At 42.2% G+C, this 17498-nt stretch overlaps 1 protein-coding gene across 1 annotated transcript in view; it reads right to left on the reverse strand.

Annotated features, from left to right (window-relative positions):
• Nucleotides 1–17498, reverse strand: part of tubgcp4 (tubulin gamma complex component 4) — a 55983-nt gene that overhangs the window by 25570 nt on the left and 12915 nt on the right. The window contains exons 4-9 of the mRNA XM_063070142.1: nucleotides 16368–16421; nucleotides 14329–14385; nucleotides 10859–10938; nucleotides 8785–8989; nucleotides 2461–2626; nucleotides 1408–1532 (exon numbers count right to left, since the gene is read on the reverse strand). Coding sequence (XP_062926212.1) covers nucleotides 1408–1532; nucleotides 2461–2626; nucleotides 8785–8989; nucleotides 10859–10938; nucleotides 14329–14385; nucleotides 16368–16421 — 687 coding nt within the window. The remainder of the gene's footprint in view (nucleotides 1–1407; nucleotides 1533–2460; nucleotides 2627–8784; nucleotides 8990–10858; nucleotides 10939–14328; nucleotides 14386–16367; nucleotides 16422–17498) is intronic.

Below are 17498 nucleotides of genomic sequence, written 5' to 3' on the forward strand. Positions count from 1 at the left end.
TAGGTTTCAGAACAGGCTTGCTCATAGAAGATAGCTGGTGGTGGTTGAAGAGACTTATCCTAACTGGAGGTTTTTGATTAGTGGTGTTCCACAGGGATCTGTACTCGGATCTCTGCTGTTTGTGATAGATATATATATATATATATATATATATATAAATGACTTGGATGAAAACATAAATGGGTAGTTTGGTAAGTTTGTGGATGATAAAAAGATGGGTGGTGTTGTAGGTAGCATAGGAAATTGACGGAGAAGACAACAGGATAAAAATCCATTGCAGATATGAGCAGAGAAATGGCAAATGGAGTTTAACCAGTGAAGCGTTACACTTTGGAAGATCAAATGTAAGGAGACAGTACACTTGTTAAGGGCAAGAACCTTAATAGTGATAGGGTGGTTAAGAAGGCATATGGCGTGCTTGCCTTTATTAGTTGAGGCATTGAATTCAAAGATCAGGAGGTTATTTTACAACTTTATAAAACCCTAGTTAGACTATATCTAGAATATTGCATATAGTTCTGGCCGTCCCATTATAGGAAGAATGATGAGGTTTTCAAGAGGACGCGGAAAAGGTTTACCAGGATATTGTCCGGATTAGAGGGCATGTACTATACCGAGGCTGGACAAACTTGGGTTGTTTTCTGCTAAGGGGAAATCAAAGGTTCATTATATTATGAGGGGCATAGATAAAGTAGACAGACGGTATCTTTTTCCCAGGCTTGCTACATGTCTAATACCAGAGGGTGAGAGAGACATTTTCAAAGGATATGTAGGGGCAAGTTTTTTTTTCGCCACACAGAGAGTGGGTGCCTGGAATGCACTACCTAGGGTGGTGGTAGAGGCTTTTCAGAGACGTTTAGATAGACACATGAATGTGAGGAAAATGGAAGGACATGAACATTGTGTAAGCAGAAAAGATTAGTTCAGTTAGCCATTTAAACGGTTCTGCACAATATTTTGGGGCGGAGGGCCTGCTCCTGAGCTGTACTGCTCTATGTTCTATCTTCTAAATTGTCGCCCTGAGTCTGCTCCACCATTCAACAAGATCTTTTACTTCAAACGCTACTTTTCTGCCCTATCTCAGTTTCCAATGAAAAAAATCTGCAATGCCTTGAGGGCAGAGCTAAAATTTACTCGGTCCATAGAGCGGTCCCTCCTGTCCTCGCTCCCCCCCCCCCCCCGCCCATCCACTTCACCTCCACACCTTGTCCTGTGTCCTCCAGCGGAATACTTCCAGCAAGTGCTTCTTTATATCAGATAAAGGGTATGTTTCACTCATTAAGGCATCAGGGCATGTCGAGTTCAGCAGTCTCAATGTTCATTAGTAAAAGTCACAGAAAAGAAAGCTGTAATGGCAATCACAGATAAACTATTTTCATATACCCTGGTGGTTATACTCTTTCTTACCTCAGCCACTGTACTTCTGATCCTATCAATTAGATTTTCAAAATCCACTAGATTGAAAAGGGGCTGTTGTTTGAGCATGTGCAGCTCTGCAGCAAAGGCATCTTCCTGGTTCTTTAAAATGGACCCTGCAGCAACACACAGAAAGTACACCGCTGAGTGGCTTGGCATGCAAGAACAAACACAAGCAGTGGTTCTAATAGCAGTTTAGCCAAAATAGTTCAAGCTCCTTTTGGAAAACACTTCTAAATTGTGGTCTACGTTGCAAAAAACAAGGCTCATGATGAAAAGTCACAGCACATTTTCAGCAATTTTTAAAAAATTCTGGTAAGAGTAGTTCTCTTACCAGGATGCTGCCTGCATTAGACAGCATGCCTTATGAGGAAAGCCTGAGCAAGCCAGGGCTTTTCTCTCTGGAGCAAAGGAGGTTGAGAGACGGCTTGATAGAGGAGTGTAAGTTAAATAGAAACACAGGTACAGAGGCCGGCAAGACTCTTCCCTGGGCGGAAATGGGTAAAACAGGGGGGCATCATTTTAAGGTGACGGTATGGGGGGGGGGGTAGGATGTCAGAGGTAAGTTGTTTGTTTTTGTTTACACAATAAGTGGTAAGTGCATGGAACGCACTACCAGGGATGGAGGTAGAGGCAGGTACATCTGGAATATTTCAGAGACTTTTAGAGTGGGATGGAAGGGTTGCATTGAGCTTGGAGTAAGCCAAGAGCTTAGAAGAAAACTGTGAGCTGAAGAGCCTATATTGTGCTGTGCTGTGCTGTGCTGTATATTCTATCTAATAGGGAGCTGCTGCCAAATTCTTTCCACTACTTTTCCCAAAACTACCCAATTCTCTTTTACATACAGTTTCTTGTGAGTTATGGCCAACAACACTTACTGTCCACCCCAGATGCTCTGAAAAGGTGATGTTAGCAGAACTTACTTTTACAATGCCTCTGATTAAGATCAAGGATCAAAACAATGCCTGATGCAGTTTTGGAAACACCCTAGTCTCTGAGATGAACCACGGAGGGATCAGACAAACTCCAAATGCTGAGGCCCACCTGCACGAGTGTGATTCACGTTTTGATTCTCGAACATCTGCACAGATTCACCCACAAACAAGATCTTCTCTGCCACTCTCACTGGAATGTATGAGGGCAGCATCTCAGCTCGTAATGAAAACTGCTTCACAGACATGGCCAACATGTTCTCCTCTTCAATTAATCGCTATGAGAAAGAAACAAAGTTCATCAGCATCAGGATATCAATGCATTACCCAAGTATTTTCAATATATACAAATCATAATCATGTTTATTATCACTGACATAATTTGTTGTTTTATGGCAACAGTACAGTACAATATACAAAAATTAATGTAAGCTACATATAAGAAATATTAAATAAATAAATGGAGCAAAATAGTGAACTAGTGTTCATAGATCCATGATCCATTCAGAAATCTGACAGTGCAAGGGAAGAAGCTGGTCCTAAAATGTTGAGTTCATGCCTTCAGACTCCTGTACTTCCTCTCTGTTAGTAGTAATGACAAGAGGGCATGCCCTGGATAGTAAGGATCTTTAATAATGGATGCGGCCTTCTAGAGGCATCGCCCTTGGAAGATGTCCTCGATGGTGGGGAGGCTAGTACCAATGACAGAGCTGGCTGAGTTTACCACCCTATAAGACCATAAGACATAGGAGCAGAATTAGACCATTCAGCTCATCGAGTCTGCTCTGTCACTCCATCAGGGCTGATCCCAGATACCACTTAACCCCGTACACCTGCCTCTCGCCATATCCTTTGATGCCCTGACTGATCAGGAAACAATCAACATCCGCCTTAACTATATGCACAGACTTGGCCTGCACCGCAGTCTGGGGCAGTGCATCTCACAGATTTACTACTCTCTGGCTAAAAAATTCCTCCTTTCCTCTGCTCTGAAGGGTCACCCCTGAATTTTGAAACTGCCCTCCAGTTTGGGATACCCCAACCACAGGAAACCACCTCTCCACATCCACCCTATCGAGACCTTTCAAAATTCAGTAGGTTTCAATGAGATCACCACGCATTCTTCTAAATTTCAGTGAGTACAGACTCAAAGCTGCCAAACGCTCCTCATATGTTAACCCCTTCATTCCTTGAATCATCCTCATGAACTGCCTCTGGATTTTCCCAATGACATAGGCGTTCTAAGATATGGGGCCCAAAACTGTTGACAATACCCCAAGTGCGGCCTAATTAGTGTCTTATAAAGGCTCAGCATCATCTCCCCTTGAAATAAATGACAACATTGCATTTGCCTTCTTTACCACAGACTCAACCTGTAAGTTAACCTTATGGAAGCCTTGCACAAGGACCCCCAAGTCCCTCTGCACCTCTGATGTTCGAACCTTCTCCCCATTTAGATAGTAGTCTGCAGTATTGTTCCTTTTACCAAAATGCATTATCTTACACTTCCCAGCGCTGTATTCCATCTGCCACTTTTTTGCCCATTCTTCCGATTTGTCCGTGTCCTGCTGCAATCGCATTGCTTCCTCAGTATAACCTACCCCTCAGCCTACCTTCATATCACCAACAAACTTTGCCACAAAGCCATCAATTCTATTACCTAAATCACTGACAAACAATGTGAAAAGTAGCGGTCCCAATATTGATCCCTGAGGAACACCACTAGACATCAGTAAACAATCAGAAAAGGCCCCTTTTATTCCTACTCGCTACCTCCTGCCTGTCAGCCATTCCGCTATCCATGCCAGTATCCTTCCTGTAATGCCACAGGATTTTATCTTGTTATGCAGCATGTGTGGCACCTTATCAAACACCTTCTGAAAATCCAAGTAAGTGACATCCACTGCCTCTCCTTTGTCCACCTGACTTGTTACTTCCTCGAAGAACTCTAACAGACAGATTTGTCAGGCAAGATTTTCCTTTACAGAAACCATGCTGACTTTGACTTACTTAATAAATAGTCTCCAAGTACCCCCACACCTCATCCTTAATTATATACTCCAACTCTTTCCCAACCACTGAAGGTAGGCTAAGTGACCTATAATTTCCTTTCTTATGCCTTCTTCCCTTCTTAAAGAGTGGAGTGACATTTACAATCTCCGGGACCATGCCAGAATCAAGTGATTATTGTAAAATCACAACCAATGCATCCGTTATCTCTTCAGCAATCTCTCTCAGGACTCTGGGATGTAGTCTATCTGGTCTAGGTGACTTATCCACCTTAACACCTTTAACTTTGCTAGCACTTTTTCTTTTGTAATAGCAATGGCACTCACTCCTGCTCCCTGACATTCACGGACCTCTGGCACACTGCTAGTGTCTTGCACAGCGAGGTACCCATTAAGTTCATCTGCCATTGCTTTGTTCCCCATTACTACCCCACCAGCATCATTTTCAAGTGGTCCAATATCAACTCTCACCTCCCCTTTACTCTTCATATAACTGAAAAAGCTTTTGGTATACTGCTTCATATTATTTACTAGTCTGCCCTCATATTTCATCTTTTCCCTTCTTATAGCTTTTTTAGGTGCCTTCTGTTGGATTTTAAAAGCTTCCCAGTCATCCAACTTCTTACTCACTTTTGCTACCTTATATGCCCTTTCCTTGACTTTTATGCAATCCCTAACTTTTATGCAATCTTTAACTTCCTTTGTCAGCCATGGTTGCCTACCCCTGCTATTTGAGAACTTCTTCCTCTGTGGGACATATCTATCCTGCACCTGTGAACTATTCTGAGAAACTTCAGCCATCTCTGCTCTGCGGTCATCCCCACCAGTATCATCCTCCAATCCACCTGGGCAAGCTCCTCTCTCATGCCTCTGTAATTCCCTTTATTCCATTGAGATACTGATACATGTGAGTTATGTTTCTTCTACTCAAATTGCAGTATGAATTCAATCATATTATGATCACTGCCTCCTAAGGGTTCCTTTACATTAAGCTCCCTAATAAGATCTGGGTTATTACACAACACCCTATCTAAATGGCCTTTCTCCGAGTAGGCTCAAACACAAGCTGCTCTAAAAAACCATCTCATAGGCATTCGACAAATTCCCTCTGACACCAGCCCAATCACCTTGCATATTGAAGTCCCCCACTACAATTGTGTCATTACCCTTAATACATGCCTTTTCCAACTCCCATTGCAATCTCAACCCCACATCTTGGCTACTATTTGGAGGCCTATATATGATTCCCATAATGTTTTTTTTTTACCCTTGCGATTTCTTAACTCCACCCACAAAGATTCAACATTCTCTGGCCCTATGTCACCTCTTTCTAAAGATGTAATTCCATCTCTTACCAACAGAGCCACACCACTGCCTATGCCTTCTTGCCTGTCCTTTCAATACAAAGTGTATCCTTTGATGTTAAGCTCCCAACCATGGCCTTCTTTCAGCCATGACTCAGTGATGCCCACAATGTCATACCGACCAATCCCTAATTGTGCCACGAGTTCGTCCACCTTAATTCAAATGCTACGTGCATTTAAATACAGCACCTCAGTCCTGCATTCTTCGCCCTTTTGAATTTTGCCTCTGTGGTACAGTTTAACTATTTGCTTGTCCTTCCTTACATTCATGTTACACTCAACATCTACTTGTAAATCTGCCAGCACAATGTCAAGTCTACATGACTGGTTCCTATCCCTCCATCATATTAGTTTAAACCACTCCCAACAGCTCTAGTAAATCTGACGCAAGAATATTGGTCCCCCTCAGATTCAAGTGCAACCTGTCCCTTTTGTACAGGTCCCATCTGCCCCAGAGGAGGTGCCAATTGTCTAGAAATCTGAATCCCTGCCCCTGCTCCAATTCTTCAGCCACGTGTTTATCTGCCACCTCATTCTATTCCTATCTTAACTGTTGCATGGCATAGGCAGCAATCCCGAGATTACTACCTTTGGGGTCCTGCTTCTCAGCTTCCTTCCTAACTCCCTGTATATTTTTTTAGGCTTCCTCCCTTTTTCTTCCTATGTCATTGGTACCAATATGTACCACAACTTCTGGCTGTTCACCCTTGCTTTTCAGGATACCGTGGATGTGTCCAGAAGCATCTTGGACCCTGGCACCTGGGAGGCAAACACCATCCATTTCTTTTTTGTGTCCATAGAATCACCTATCTGCCCCTCTGACTATACAGGCCCCTATTACTGCTGTCATCCTCTTCAGCTCCCTACCTTTCTGAGCCACAGGGCCAGACTCAGTGCCACAGCCACGGCCACTGTGCTTCCCCCAGGTAGGTTATTCCACCCCCCAACAGTACTCAAAATGGAGCACTTATTGTTGAGAGGGATGGCCACGGGGGTGCTCTGCACTATCTGGCATCCCCCCTTCCCTCTCCTGACATTCACCCATTTATCTATCTCCTGTAGCATTGGGGTGACTACCTCCTTTTAGTTCCTGTCTATCACTGCTTCACTTTCCCTACCAAGCCAAAGCTCATGGAGCTGCAGCTCCAGTTCCTTTAGACAGTCTCTGCGCTGCACTTCGTTGCACTAGCGCAAATGTGGCCATCAGGGAGGCTGGAAGTCTCCATAAACCCCCATGTCTGACACCCAGAACAGAACACTGGCTCTATAGACAAACCCCCCTATTCTCTCTAGAGTTGAATAAGAAATAAGTAATGAACTTACCTAGCCTCCACTTGTTCTTGCTGAAGCCTTGTTGAGCCAAAGCCTTACTACTCTAATTCAAGACTATTCCGACGACGACCACTCCCGCGATGACCACTCCTCGAGGTGGTACCTCCTTTTATGGAGTCTGGGTTTTTAAAAAGCTCTTTGTCAGACCTGCACAGAAACGCTCCTATTGCATCTGTACAGTACTCTAATCAAGAATGAGGGGTAGTGGTATATCAGTGAAACTTACCTAATATTGAAAGGCCTAGATAGAATGGATGTGGAGAGGATGTTTCACCAACAGTGAATGTGTGTTGAACCAGAGGGCACAGTTCAAAGTACAAGGACGTTCCTTCAGAACAGAGATGAAGAGGAATTTCTTTAGCCATAGAGTGGTGAATCTATGGAATTCATTGCCACAGATAGCCTTGGGGGCCAAGTCATTGGGTATATTTAAAGCAGAGGTTGACAGGTTCTTGATTAGTAAGGGTGTTAAAGATTATGGGAGAGGCAGTAGAATGGGGTTGAGAGGGAAAATAAATCAGCCATAACTGAATGGCAGATCAGTAAACGGGCCAAATGGTCTAATTCTGCTCCTATGAATTATAGTCTAACACCATTAAAAATAGATAATCTAATTTTTGTGCATTAAATGGTTTCCAGAGCTAATCCATTATAAACTTAAGCAGAGGGTGGGGAGCTTGGTGGCAGTGGGAGTGGGGTAGGCTGCATGAAATGCACACCAAGTTCAAGTGAGATACAGATACAATCAAAAACTGTAGCAACATCACAGGCCATAGGTACTGACATCTGAAGACACTGCCAGTGAAGAACCCCTTTTTAATCAAAGACGAAGTGAGATTTCACAACTCTCAAGGTCACTTGAAACGCACTTCATGGTGCCACCTTCACAACCTCCAGAAGGGACTGACTTTCCATCCCAATGAGTCTGTGCTGCATTCTACCATAGCTCTAAGAACTGAAAGGATGCTGATGCAAGGGCAACTGGCTCAAAGGAGTCCAGCTAACTGAACATCAAACGTGACACAGCTATTAACCCAGAGCAATTCATCCAAATCAATTAATTCAGTTCTTTCATGCTGTCAGGTCAGATCAGTGTTCCTGACAAATTCAGTTTGCAAATTACAGACATTCCACCAGGGAGGCAGGATGAAGGAAGATTCCAGAATTACTGAATAGTTTTAAACTATTTTGATTGTGACAACAGTTCTGTGTGAATTCAACCATTTTGTCCAAAGTCACATACAGATACAATAATATACGCAGGAAGAACTGTAACTAAAATTAACAAAGACTATGGATATTGGCCTTATTTTCCTGCTTCTATGGTTTGAAAGACACCACGTGAAAAAGAGGTTTTCACGACAATAGAATGCTGAATGCAGCTGATGATGAAACACTCCTTTAATATACAATTCTGATTTAGAATTATCACTTGCTAGCTTGCATGTTTACGTGTTACAAGCAGCTATGTTTCTACTTTACAAATTGGTTCATCTTTTCTTTTAAACACAAGAGATTCTGCAGACGTTGGAAATCCAGAGCAACACACACAAAATGCTAGAGGGACAGGCAGCGTCTATGGAGAGGAATAGACATTTTGGGCTGGATCAAGATGAAGGGTCTCAGGCTGAAATGTTGATTGTTTATTCCTCTCCATAGATGCTGCCTGACCTGCGGAGTTCCTCCAGCATTTTGTGTGTGCTGCTCATCTCTTCTTTTCTTTGCTCTTACCAGATCCTGAAGTTCCTTGAGCTGCTTCCCAGTCAAGCCTCGGATTCCCAGATCCTCCTCTTCTTCCTCCTCAGGCTGAGTGCCCACATTGCCAGAGGAAGGCCCTTGCTTAATAAAGAACTCCTCATACTTGTCTAGTAACAGCCCATGTAGCATCCATGCAGACAGCTGCTTGTACATCACACCGTGACATACTGCCAGGATCCTGAAATGACATAGCAAAATAATCAAAATTTGCTAACCAACAACTTAAAATTTATGTTTTATTGACATTAATAGTCTTTTTTCCTTTCAGTTTACCTATCTTAACCCTCTCAGGCACCTAGTATTAGAATTTGGGTGCCCTTCCACACCTGCCTTTAATTGCATTGTTCATCAGGACCAACTTACACTTATTCTTACCAACAGCTGTGGCTGAACATCAGTGGAACTTCATTGGATACAGATATATTTTGGGACAGCTTGATGCTGAACAAATGCATTTACATTATTTATTTAGAGATACAGCACGGTAACAGGCTTTTTCAGCCCAATGAACCTGCGCTGCCCAATTACACCCATGTGGACAATGGACCTACTAAGTCATACGCTTTGGAATGCGGGAGGAAAGCAACTGGGTCGCGGGGAGAATGTGCAAACTCCTTACAGAAGGCAGCAGAAATTGAACTCCGTTCAGTGGTACTATAATAGTGTTGCACTACCGTGCTGCCCCCACTTTCAAATTCACCTTTATATCAAAGTTGCACTAATGCCCATTGGACTGACATTTTTCAAAAGACTTTTAGTTCAAGCTCATCTATGCCTTATTACTTTTCTTCCATTCATACTTTATCCTTCCTACAGTCCTGCAAAGGCAGTTGCAGTGTTTTGTCCTTCACCCATACCTACACAGAATGAAGTTCCAGAAACATTCACAGCAGCATGTAAAACACAGCGAAATTGTCTTCTGGGTCCTCCATTATGTTAACATTAACTGGTAAAAAGATCAGCACAACACTCTAGGCTGAATGGCCTTTCGATTGCTGTACTGTTCTACGTTCTAATAATAGCCTGGATAAACAGTTGCTCTATTAGAAACCTAAATAACAGTAATTTCCCTGTCAGTTTGTCTGGGGATTTGGGGATAGCAGAATTTAAGCAGGCCCTATATACACTTCCTTGCTGACAGTCATAAACAGAAGTTCAAGGGAGATCCTGGCATAATTCTATGGAAATACTTAGTAAGCCAAGAAAGTTCTTCAACTTACGAAAATAGATCGTTTCATAATGAAATCGTCAGTGGAACATATACAACCAGTTAAGACTAACCATTCCAGCTGAATCGACATAATTGCATGAAGTAGCAGCAGCATGATAGGTTGTAAGTACAGACATTTTCAGCATTGCCAATTAAGGAACTTTCTTTTCCAAAGTGAAATTTCACAACTCACAAGGTCACTCAAAACTCATTTCATGGTGACTCTTTCACAAACTGCAGAAGGGACTGACTCATTAGCATCCTAATGAGTCTGCGCTGCATTCTACCATAGCTCCCAGAAATGAAAGGATGCTGACCTAAGGATAACTGGTTGAAAGGATTACATGCAGTAGAATGGAGGGCTGTACTGCTAGCATTAAAGGGGATAGATCAGTGCTCAAGTGCAAAATAAATACTGACAGGATTTGCTTTCCGGGATGTATATTCTGTGCAATTTTATGTAAGACATGGATGGGGGGGGGGAGGAACTTAAGTTCCTAAAAGATAGGCAAATATCCAATTTTCCAAAAGTGATGCTATGTCACTTGCATCTGTGTCAAGAAACACAAAATCAAAAAATATATATAAATTGTATTGATTTACTTCACCTCACCACCCACTATAAGTTTAAGAAAAACAAACTTTACTGCACATCGCAAACGTTGGATCAACATTTTTGCATTTGATAAGAACAGATTTCTGTAACCTGAACAGGCATGTTGCAGGGGTCGTTGGCACTGCTTTCTTGATATTTCTAGATTATGCTCAGAACCAAAGGTTGCGTACAGTAACAGGAAACCTGTAGTACATAGCATGCATAAATTGTCTGTCCCTTACTTCTCCAGTGCACTGCGAACTGGTGGAAGTCCTCCACAGCTGTGTTTATGGACAGTCTCCAGGAGCTGGCAACCATGGATCTAACAGGACGAAAGAAAGTAAGCAAAATGAGAGCCAACTGACCTGTTAAGCTGGTGATTTATTGCTCACAATTCAATATTACACTTTAAATATTCACTGTCATTTGAAGAGGCCTAATTTTGGTGCACCTCTTCATGAAAATTACTGTGGCATGGTTTCACAGACATTAGAAACATAGAAAACCTGCAGCACAATACTGGCCCTTCAGCCCACAATGCTGTGACGAACATGTACTTACTTTAAAAATTACCTAGGGTTACCCACAGCCCTCTATTTTTCTAAGCTCCATGTATCTATCCAGGAGGCTCTTAAAAGACCCTATCGTATCTGCCTCCGCACCGTCGCTAGCAGCCCATCCCATGCACTCATCACTCTCTGCTTAAGAAACTTACCCCTGACATCTCCTCTGTACCTACTTCCAAGTGCCCTCTCATGTTAGCCATTTCAGCCCTGGGAAAAAGCCTCTGACAATCCACATAATCAATGGCTCTCATCATCTTATATACCTCTATCAAGTCACCTCTTATCCTCTGCCGCTCCAAGGAGAAAAGGCAGAGTTCACTCAACCTATTCTCATAAGGCATGTTCCCCAATCCAGACAACATCCTTGTAAATCTCCTCAGCACCCTTTCTATAGTTTCCACATCCTTCCTGTCGTGAGGTGACCAGAACTGAGCACAGTGCTCCAAATGGGGTCTGACCAGGGTCCTATATAGCTGCAACGTTACCTCTCGGCACTTAAACTCAATCCCACAGTTGATGAAGGCCAATGCACAGTACGCCTTCTTAACCACACAGTCAACCCGCACAGCAGCTTTGAGTGTCCTATGGACTCGGACCCCAAGATCTCTCTGATCCTTCACTCCGCCAAGAGTCTTCACTCTGCCATTAATACTACATTCTGTCATCATATTTGACCTACCAAAATGAAGCACCTCACACTTACCCGGGTTGAACTCCATCTGCCACTTCTCAGCCCAGTTTTGCATCCTATCAATGTCCCGCTATAATCTCTGACAGCCCTCCACACTATCCACAACACCGCCAATCCTGTGTCATCAGCAAATTTACTAACCCATCCCTCCACTTCCTCATCTAGGTCATTTATAAAAATCACAAAGAGAAGGGGCCCCAGAACAGATCCCTGAGGCACACCACTGGTTGCCGACCTCCATGCATAATATGAGCCACCTACAACCACTCTTTGACTTCTGTGGGCAAGCCAAATCTGGATCCTCAATGCAAGTCCCCTTGGATAAGCCTTGCATGGGGTATCTTGTCAAATGCCTCGCTGGTATCCATATACACTACATCTACTGCTCTACCTTCATTAACATGTTCAGTCACATCCTCAAAAAATTCAATCAGGCTCGTAAGGCACAACCTGCCTTTGACAAAGCCATGCTGACTATTCCTAATCATATTATGCTTCTCCAAATGTTCATAAATCCTGCCTCTCAGGGTCTTCTCCATCAACTTACCAACCACTGAAGTAAGATTCACTGGTCTATAATTTCCTGGGCTATCTCTACTCCCTTTCTTAAATAAGGGAACAAAATCTGCAACCCTCCAATCCTCTGGAACCTCTCCCATTGATGATACAAAGATCATTGCCAGAGGCTCAGCAATCACCTCCCTCACCTCCCACAGTAACCTGGGGTACATCTTGTCTGGTCCCAGAGACTTATCCAACTTGATGCTTTCCAAAAGCTCCAGCACATCTTTTTTCTTTATGTCTATATGCTCAAGCTTTTCAGTCCACTGTAAGTCATCCCTACAATCGCCAAGATCCTTTTCCATAGTGAATACTGAAACAAAGTATTCATTAAGTACCTCTGCCATGTCCTACGGTTCCATACACACTTTTCCACTGTCACACTTGATTGGTCCTATTCTCTCACATTTTATCCTCTTGCTCTTAACATACTTGTGGAATGCCTTGGGGCTTTCTTTAATCCTTCTCACCAAGGCCTTCTCATGGCCCCTCTGGCTCTCCTAATTTCATCTTTAAGCTCCTTCCTGCTGGCCTTATCTCTATCATTACCTAGTTTTTTGAACCTTTCGTAAGCTTTTCTTTTCTTCTTGACGTTGGTAGCCACTCTACCCCTTTCCAATTTGCAAAGGCACAGATGCTGACTAACCACATGAAATTCAACAAATCACATTATGCTACGTACAGTTGTCATTAAATATCCACACCCATTCTCTCCTGTTGGATTACAGTGTAGAAAATTCTCATTTTTCATGTAGTTTAAGTTTCCTACCTTTGTTTGTATTTTTATATAATCACCTATCTAAATTCAATTATTCAGTAATTACAATATAGTTCCTTTTATATTTTTATATCTTTTTAATTGTTAAAACATTTTTTTTTGGGGGGGGGTCTTGGCCTGAGGCAGTGACTGCTTGTTTCCCTCCCTCCGTGGATGCTGATTGACCTACTGAGTTCTCCAGCATCTTGTGTGTGTTGCTCAAGATTTCCAGCATCTGCCAGATCTCTTGTGCCTGCAATGCACTAATCAGATATGGCCAGCATGGCTTTGTCAAGGACAGACGCTGACCAAGCAGAGTACATTTGTTGAGGAGGCAACAAAGAGTATTGATAAGGACACTTGTGACGAGGGGATCTAAGGAGGGGAAATTTTTCACCCGGAGTATAACTGGAATGTAACATCAGAGAGCTTGGGCAAAGCAGCATTACAGACAGAATTTAATAAATATCCAGGTCCGCACTCGAATCATGTCTGCAGAAAAGTCTATGAAACCAATCATCTACTTTGTAGCCTCATTTCCTTTATTACAACATTGACCAAGCTTCAATAAGTATTTATTTATTTAAAGCTACAACACGCAATAAGCCTGTCCGGCCCTTTGAGCATTGCCGCCACCAAGCCGATTTTACCCTAGACTAATCATGGGACAATTTACAATGACCAAACAACTTACTAATCAGTATGTCTTTGGACTGTGGGAGGAAACTGGAGCACCTGGAGGAAACCCACACATTCCACAGGGATTGTATACAAACCCCTTATGCCGGGACTGAACGCCGAATTTCAACACCTGGAGCTGTAATAGTGTCACGCTAACCACTTATGCTACCGTGGTACCCAATGCACTTTGCAATGTCCTGAAGGAGTTAAATATAAAGGGGCATAAGAAATATAATTCATTTCTTTCTGGAAAATAGAGAACTTTAGGCTTACTTTTGAGAAATCTTTCAAATCATTATAGGGTGTGATAAGAAAGCCTTGTTAGGTTAAACTTCTATGACCAGGAACTATAAATATATATCAGCCACCGATAAATTATTCTCAAACAATATGATAGAGTGCTTGGACCCACACAAGTGCCACTCGATAAAGGAAGTCAGCACTGAATCAACTTACCTTTTGAGACTTGATTTGTTCAACCACCACCATAACAGATGGGAACAGCAGCTGAAACTAAGAACAACAATGGTAAGTAAGAAGGGAAGTCAGTACCAGAGGTAGGCTACCTGAACTGAGCACAAAGGGACGTATTAGGTTCACGATGGGGCAGGTGTATATGTTGTGTTACATATTCAGGACTGAGCTGGGGTGACCAGCTCAATAGCTTATATAAATATATGCACTGTTCATACATTTGAAGGGATTGAATTTAAGGGCAGGGAGGTTATGCTGCAACTGTACAGGGTACTGGTGAGGCCACAACTAAAGTACTGCAGGCAGTTCTGGTCTCCTTACTTAAGGGAGACAGTGCAGAAGAGGTTCACCAGGTTGATTCCAGAGATGATGACATTATGCTATGAGGAGAGATCGAGTTGCCGAGGACTGTACTCGCTGGAATTCAGAAGAACGAGGGGAGATCTTAAAATTATGAAAGGAATAGATAAGATAGAGGCAGGAAAGTTGTTTTCACTGGTAGGTGAGTCTAGAGCTTGGGGACAAAGCCTCAAGATTCAGGGGAGTAGATTTAGGATGGAGATGAGGAGGAACTGCTTTTCTCAGAAAGTGGTGAATCTGTGGAATTCAATGAATCCAATGAAGCAGTGGAGGCTACCTCAGCAAATATATTTAAGACAAGATTGGATAGATTTTTTGCATAGTAAGGGAATTAAGGGTTATGGGGAAAAGGCAGGTAGGTGGAGATGAGTCCATGGCCAGATCTGCCAATATCTTATTGAGTGGCAGAACAGGCTTGACGGGCCAGATGTCTTACTCCTGCTCCTATTTCTTATGTTCTTATGTTACGTTCCTTTTTAGAACGTCTCCTTTTCTCCCCCAAGTTTGCAAAATATTTCCAACTTCATTAGAATTGGAACTGGTTTATTATCACATGTACAGAGGTACAGTAAAAAGCTTGTCTTGCATACAAATCATGACAGTGCATTGCGGTAGTACGAAGTAAAACAACATGCAGAATAAGGTGCAAGCCGCAGAGAAAGGCAGACAATAAGGTGCAAGACCATAACGGGGTTGATTGTGAGGCCAAGTATCTATCTTATTATACTAGGGAACCATTCAATAGTCCTGGGTCTTAGAACGGTGGGGGCGGGGGGGGGGAGTGAAAAGAGAGTAGAAGCCTGGTGGTACTTGCTTTCAAGCTTTTGTACCTTCTACCTGATGGAAGAAGGAAGAAGACAGAATTTGTGGGATGGGTGAAGTCTTTGATTATGCTGACTGCTTCACTGATACAGTAAGAAGCATCAACAGAATCCATGGAAGGGAAGCTGGTGTCTATGTGCTGAACTATGTCCACTCTCTGCAGATTTTTGTGGTCATTAGCAGAGCAGTTGCCATACCAAGTATTACTCCAAGAGAGGAAAGTGATGCTGTGATCAGGTTCTAGAGGGAAAAAAAAGAGACTTGGAACTCAAGATAGGGACAGTTCAGGTAAGGTTTTAATTTTAGATCCAAGCTGAGAGCCAGCCATAATTGTATCAGAACATTTTAGCTCAGCAAGTCAGCTCAGAATGGTAGAGTCAAGTACACTTTTCGGCATGTGAAAGTGTCGTAAAAGCAATGGAGCAGAATATTCCCAATCCAGTCTCTCGTCAAATGCTCACAATGCAAAACTTTACATTTGGAGTATTTTGAAAAATAGGAGAGGGAATAAGTAAAAATGAAAGAATCATGATAAATTGTTCTACGTTAGCATGTTTAGACTTAATAAGAGATTATAGAAAGCTCATATTCTTTGAGTTGATCCTTGTAAGGTGCCAAATGGTGGCTCTAGACCAAGTTCAATCCACTGATGCTGCACCCAAAACTCCTCTGACTACATGCTTCACTGACTGGTCTGCAGACATGCCAAGATACTTAGTTTTGACATCAAACGCCAGAAGTGATTCAGCAATTTTGAAAGTCACTTTTCAAAGATGGGCACTCATCCAATCAGCTAATGAATCTGGAATAGCTTCAATGTACTTGTGACATATGCTCACCTGATCCAAGGAGTAGTTGACGTGAGAGACAGAGAGGTGCGGGTCTGCCAAGAACTGGAAAAAAACATACAGGCAATATATCATCTTGTTAGAGCCAGAAGAGTGTATTAAGATTCATTAGAAAAATGCATGCATTTGACAATTTTTAATCTCTTAACCAACATCACTGTAATAGAAAACGTAGTAATTTATCTCAATGCTTCTCTGCAGAACAAGCTGCATACAAATTAGCTGCAAAAGTGATGAAATTTCAAAAGCAGTTAACTGGCTATAAGGTAGATTGGAATGTCTGAAGACTGTACACTTGTGCAAGACATTACATATATGTAAATCCTTTCTTTATTAGGTTCAAGAACAGCGACTTCTCTTCAATCATTCAGTTCTTGAGCTAATCTGCAGTCTTATCAGTAGAGTTTAGCAACATTATGACCATTTTTCACTAAAATGGATTTTGCTTTTTCTTTGATTCTAATTGTGTTCTCTTGTAAAAGGTGTTTTTATGATTTTCTTGTGAACACTGTTTATATGATGCTATGTGCCTGTGATGCTGTTGCAAGTAATGCTTGTTATTGCACCTGTGAAAACATATATGACAATAAATTCAATTTTAACTTTGAACCCCTACGATAAATGTATTGTAGGTGCAACAAGAAGTGATGTTACACAGTGACTTGAGAACCTAGATAATATTTGGATAATATTTGAAGAGAGAAAATATCCCCATATTTTGTAGACACGAGACTCTGCAGAAGTTGGAAATCTTGAGTAATGCACAAAATGCTAGAGGAACTCAGCAGGTAAGACTGCATTTATGGAGGGACATAAACAGTCGATGTTTCAGGCTGAGACCTTTCATTAGGACTCATACTTGTGTTCTCTGAATTCACCAGAAGCTTTTTGGCTCCCTCACACGACTACAAAGTAACTGGTAGTTGAAACTTCTTAAACACATGATGACTGAATGTGACAGATAAGTTAAACTAGCTGGCCTTTCTCACACAGCATTTATACATGTAAAGGTAATTTACATGATTTAATTGAGAGAAGCGCTATTGCATAGATGGAAGTAGGAATGTTGTCCAAGGTACCTGAAGACCTCCCTGCTTTTTGAAATAGTATCACAGGATCTTT

The sequence above is a fragment of the Mobula hypostoma genome, chromosome 18 (genome assembly GCF_963921235.1).
Source record: "Mobula hypostoma chromosome 18, sMobHyp1.1, whole genome shotgun sequence".
In the NCBI taxonomy this organism is placed as follows: Eukaryota; Metazoa; Chordata; class Chondrichthyes; order Myliobatiformes; family Myliobatidae; genus Mobula; species Mobula hypostoma.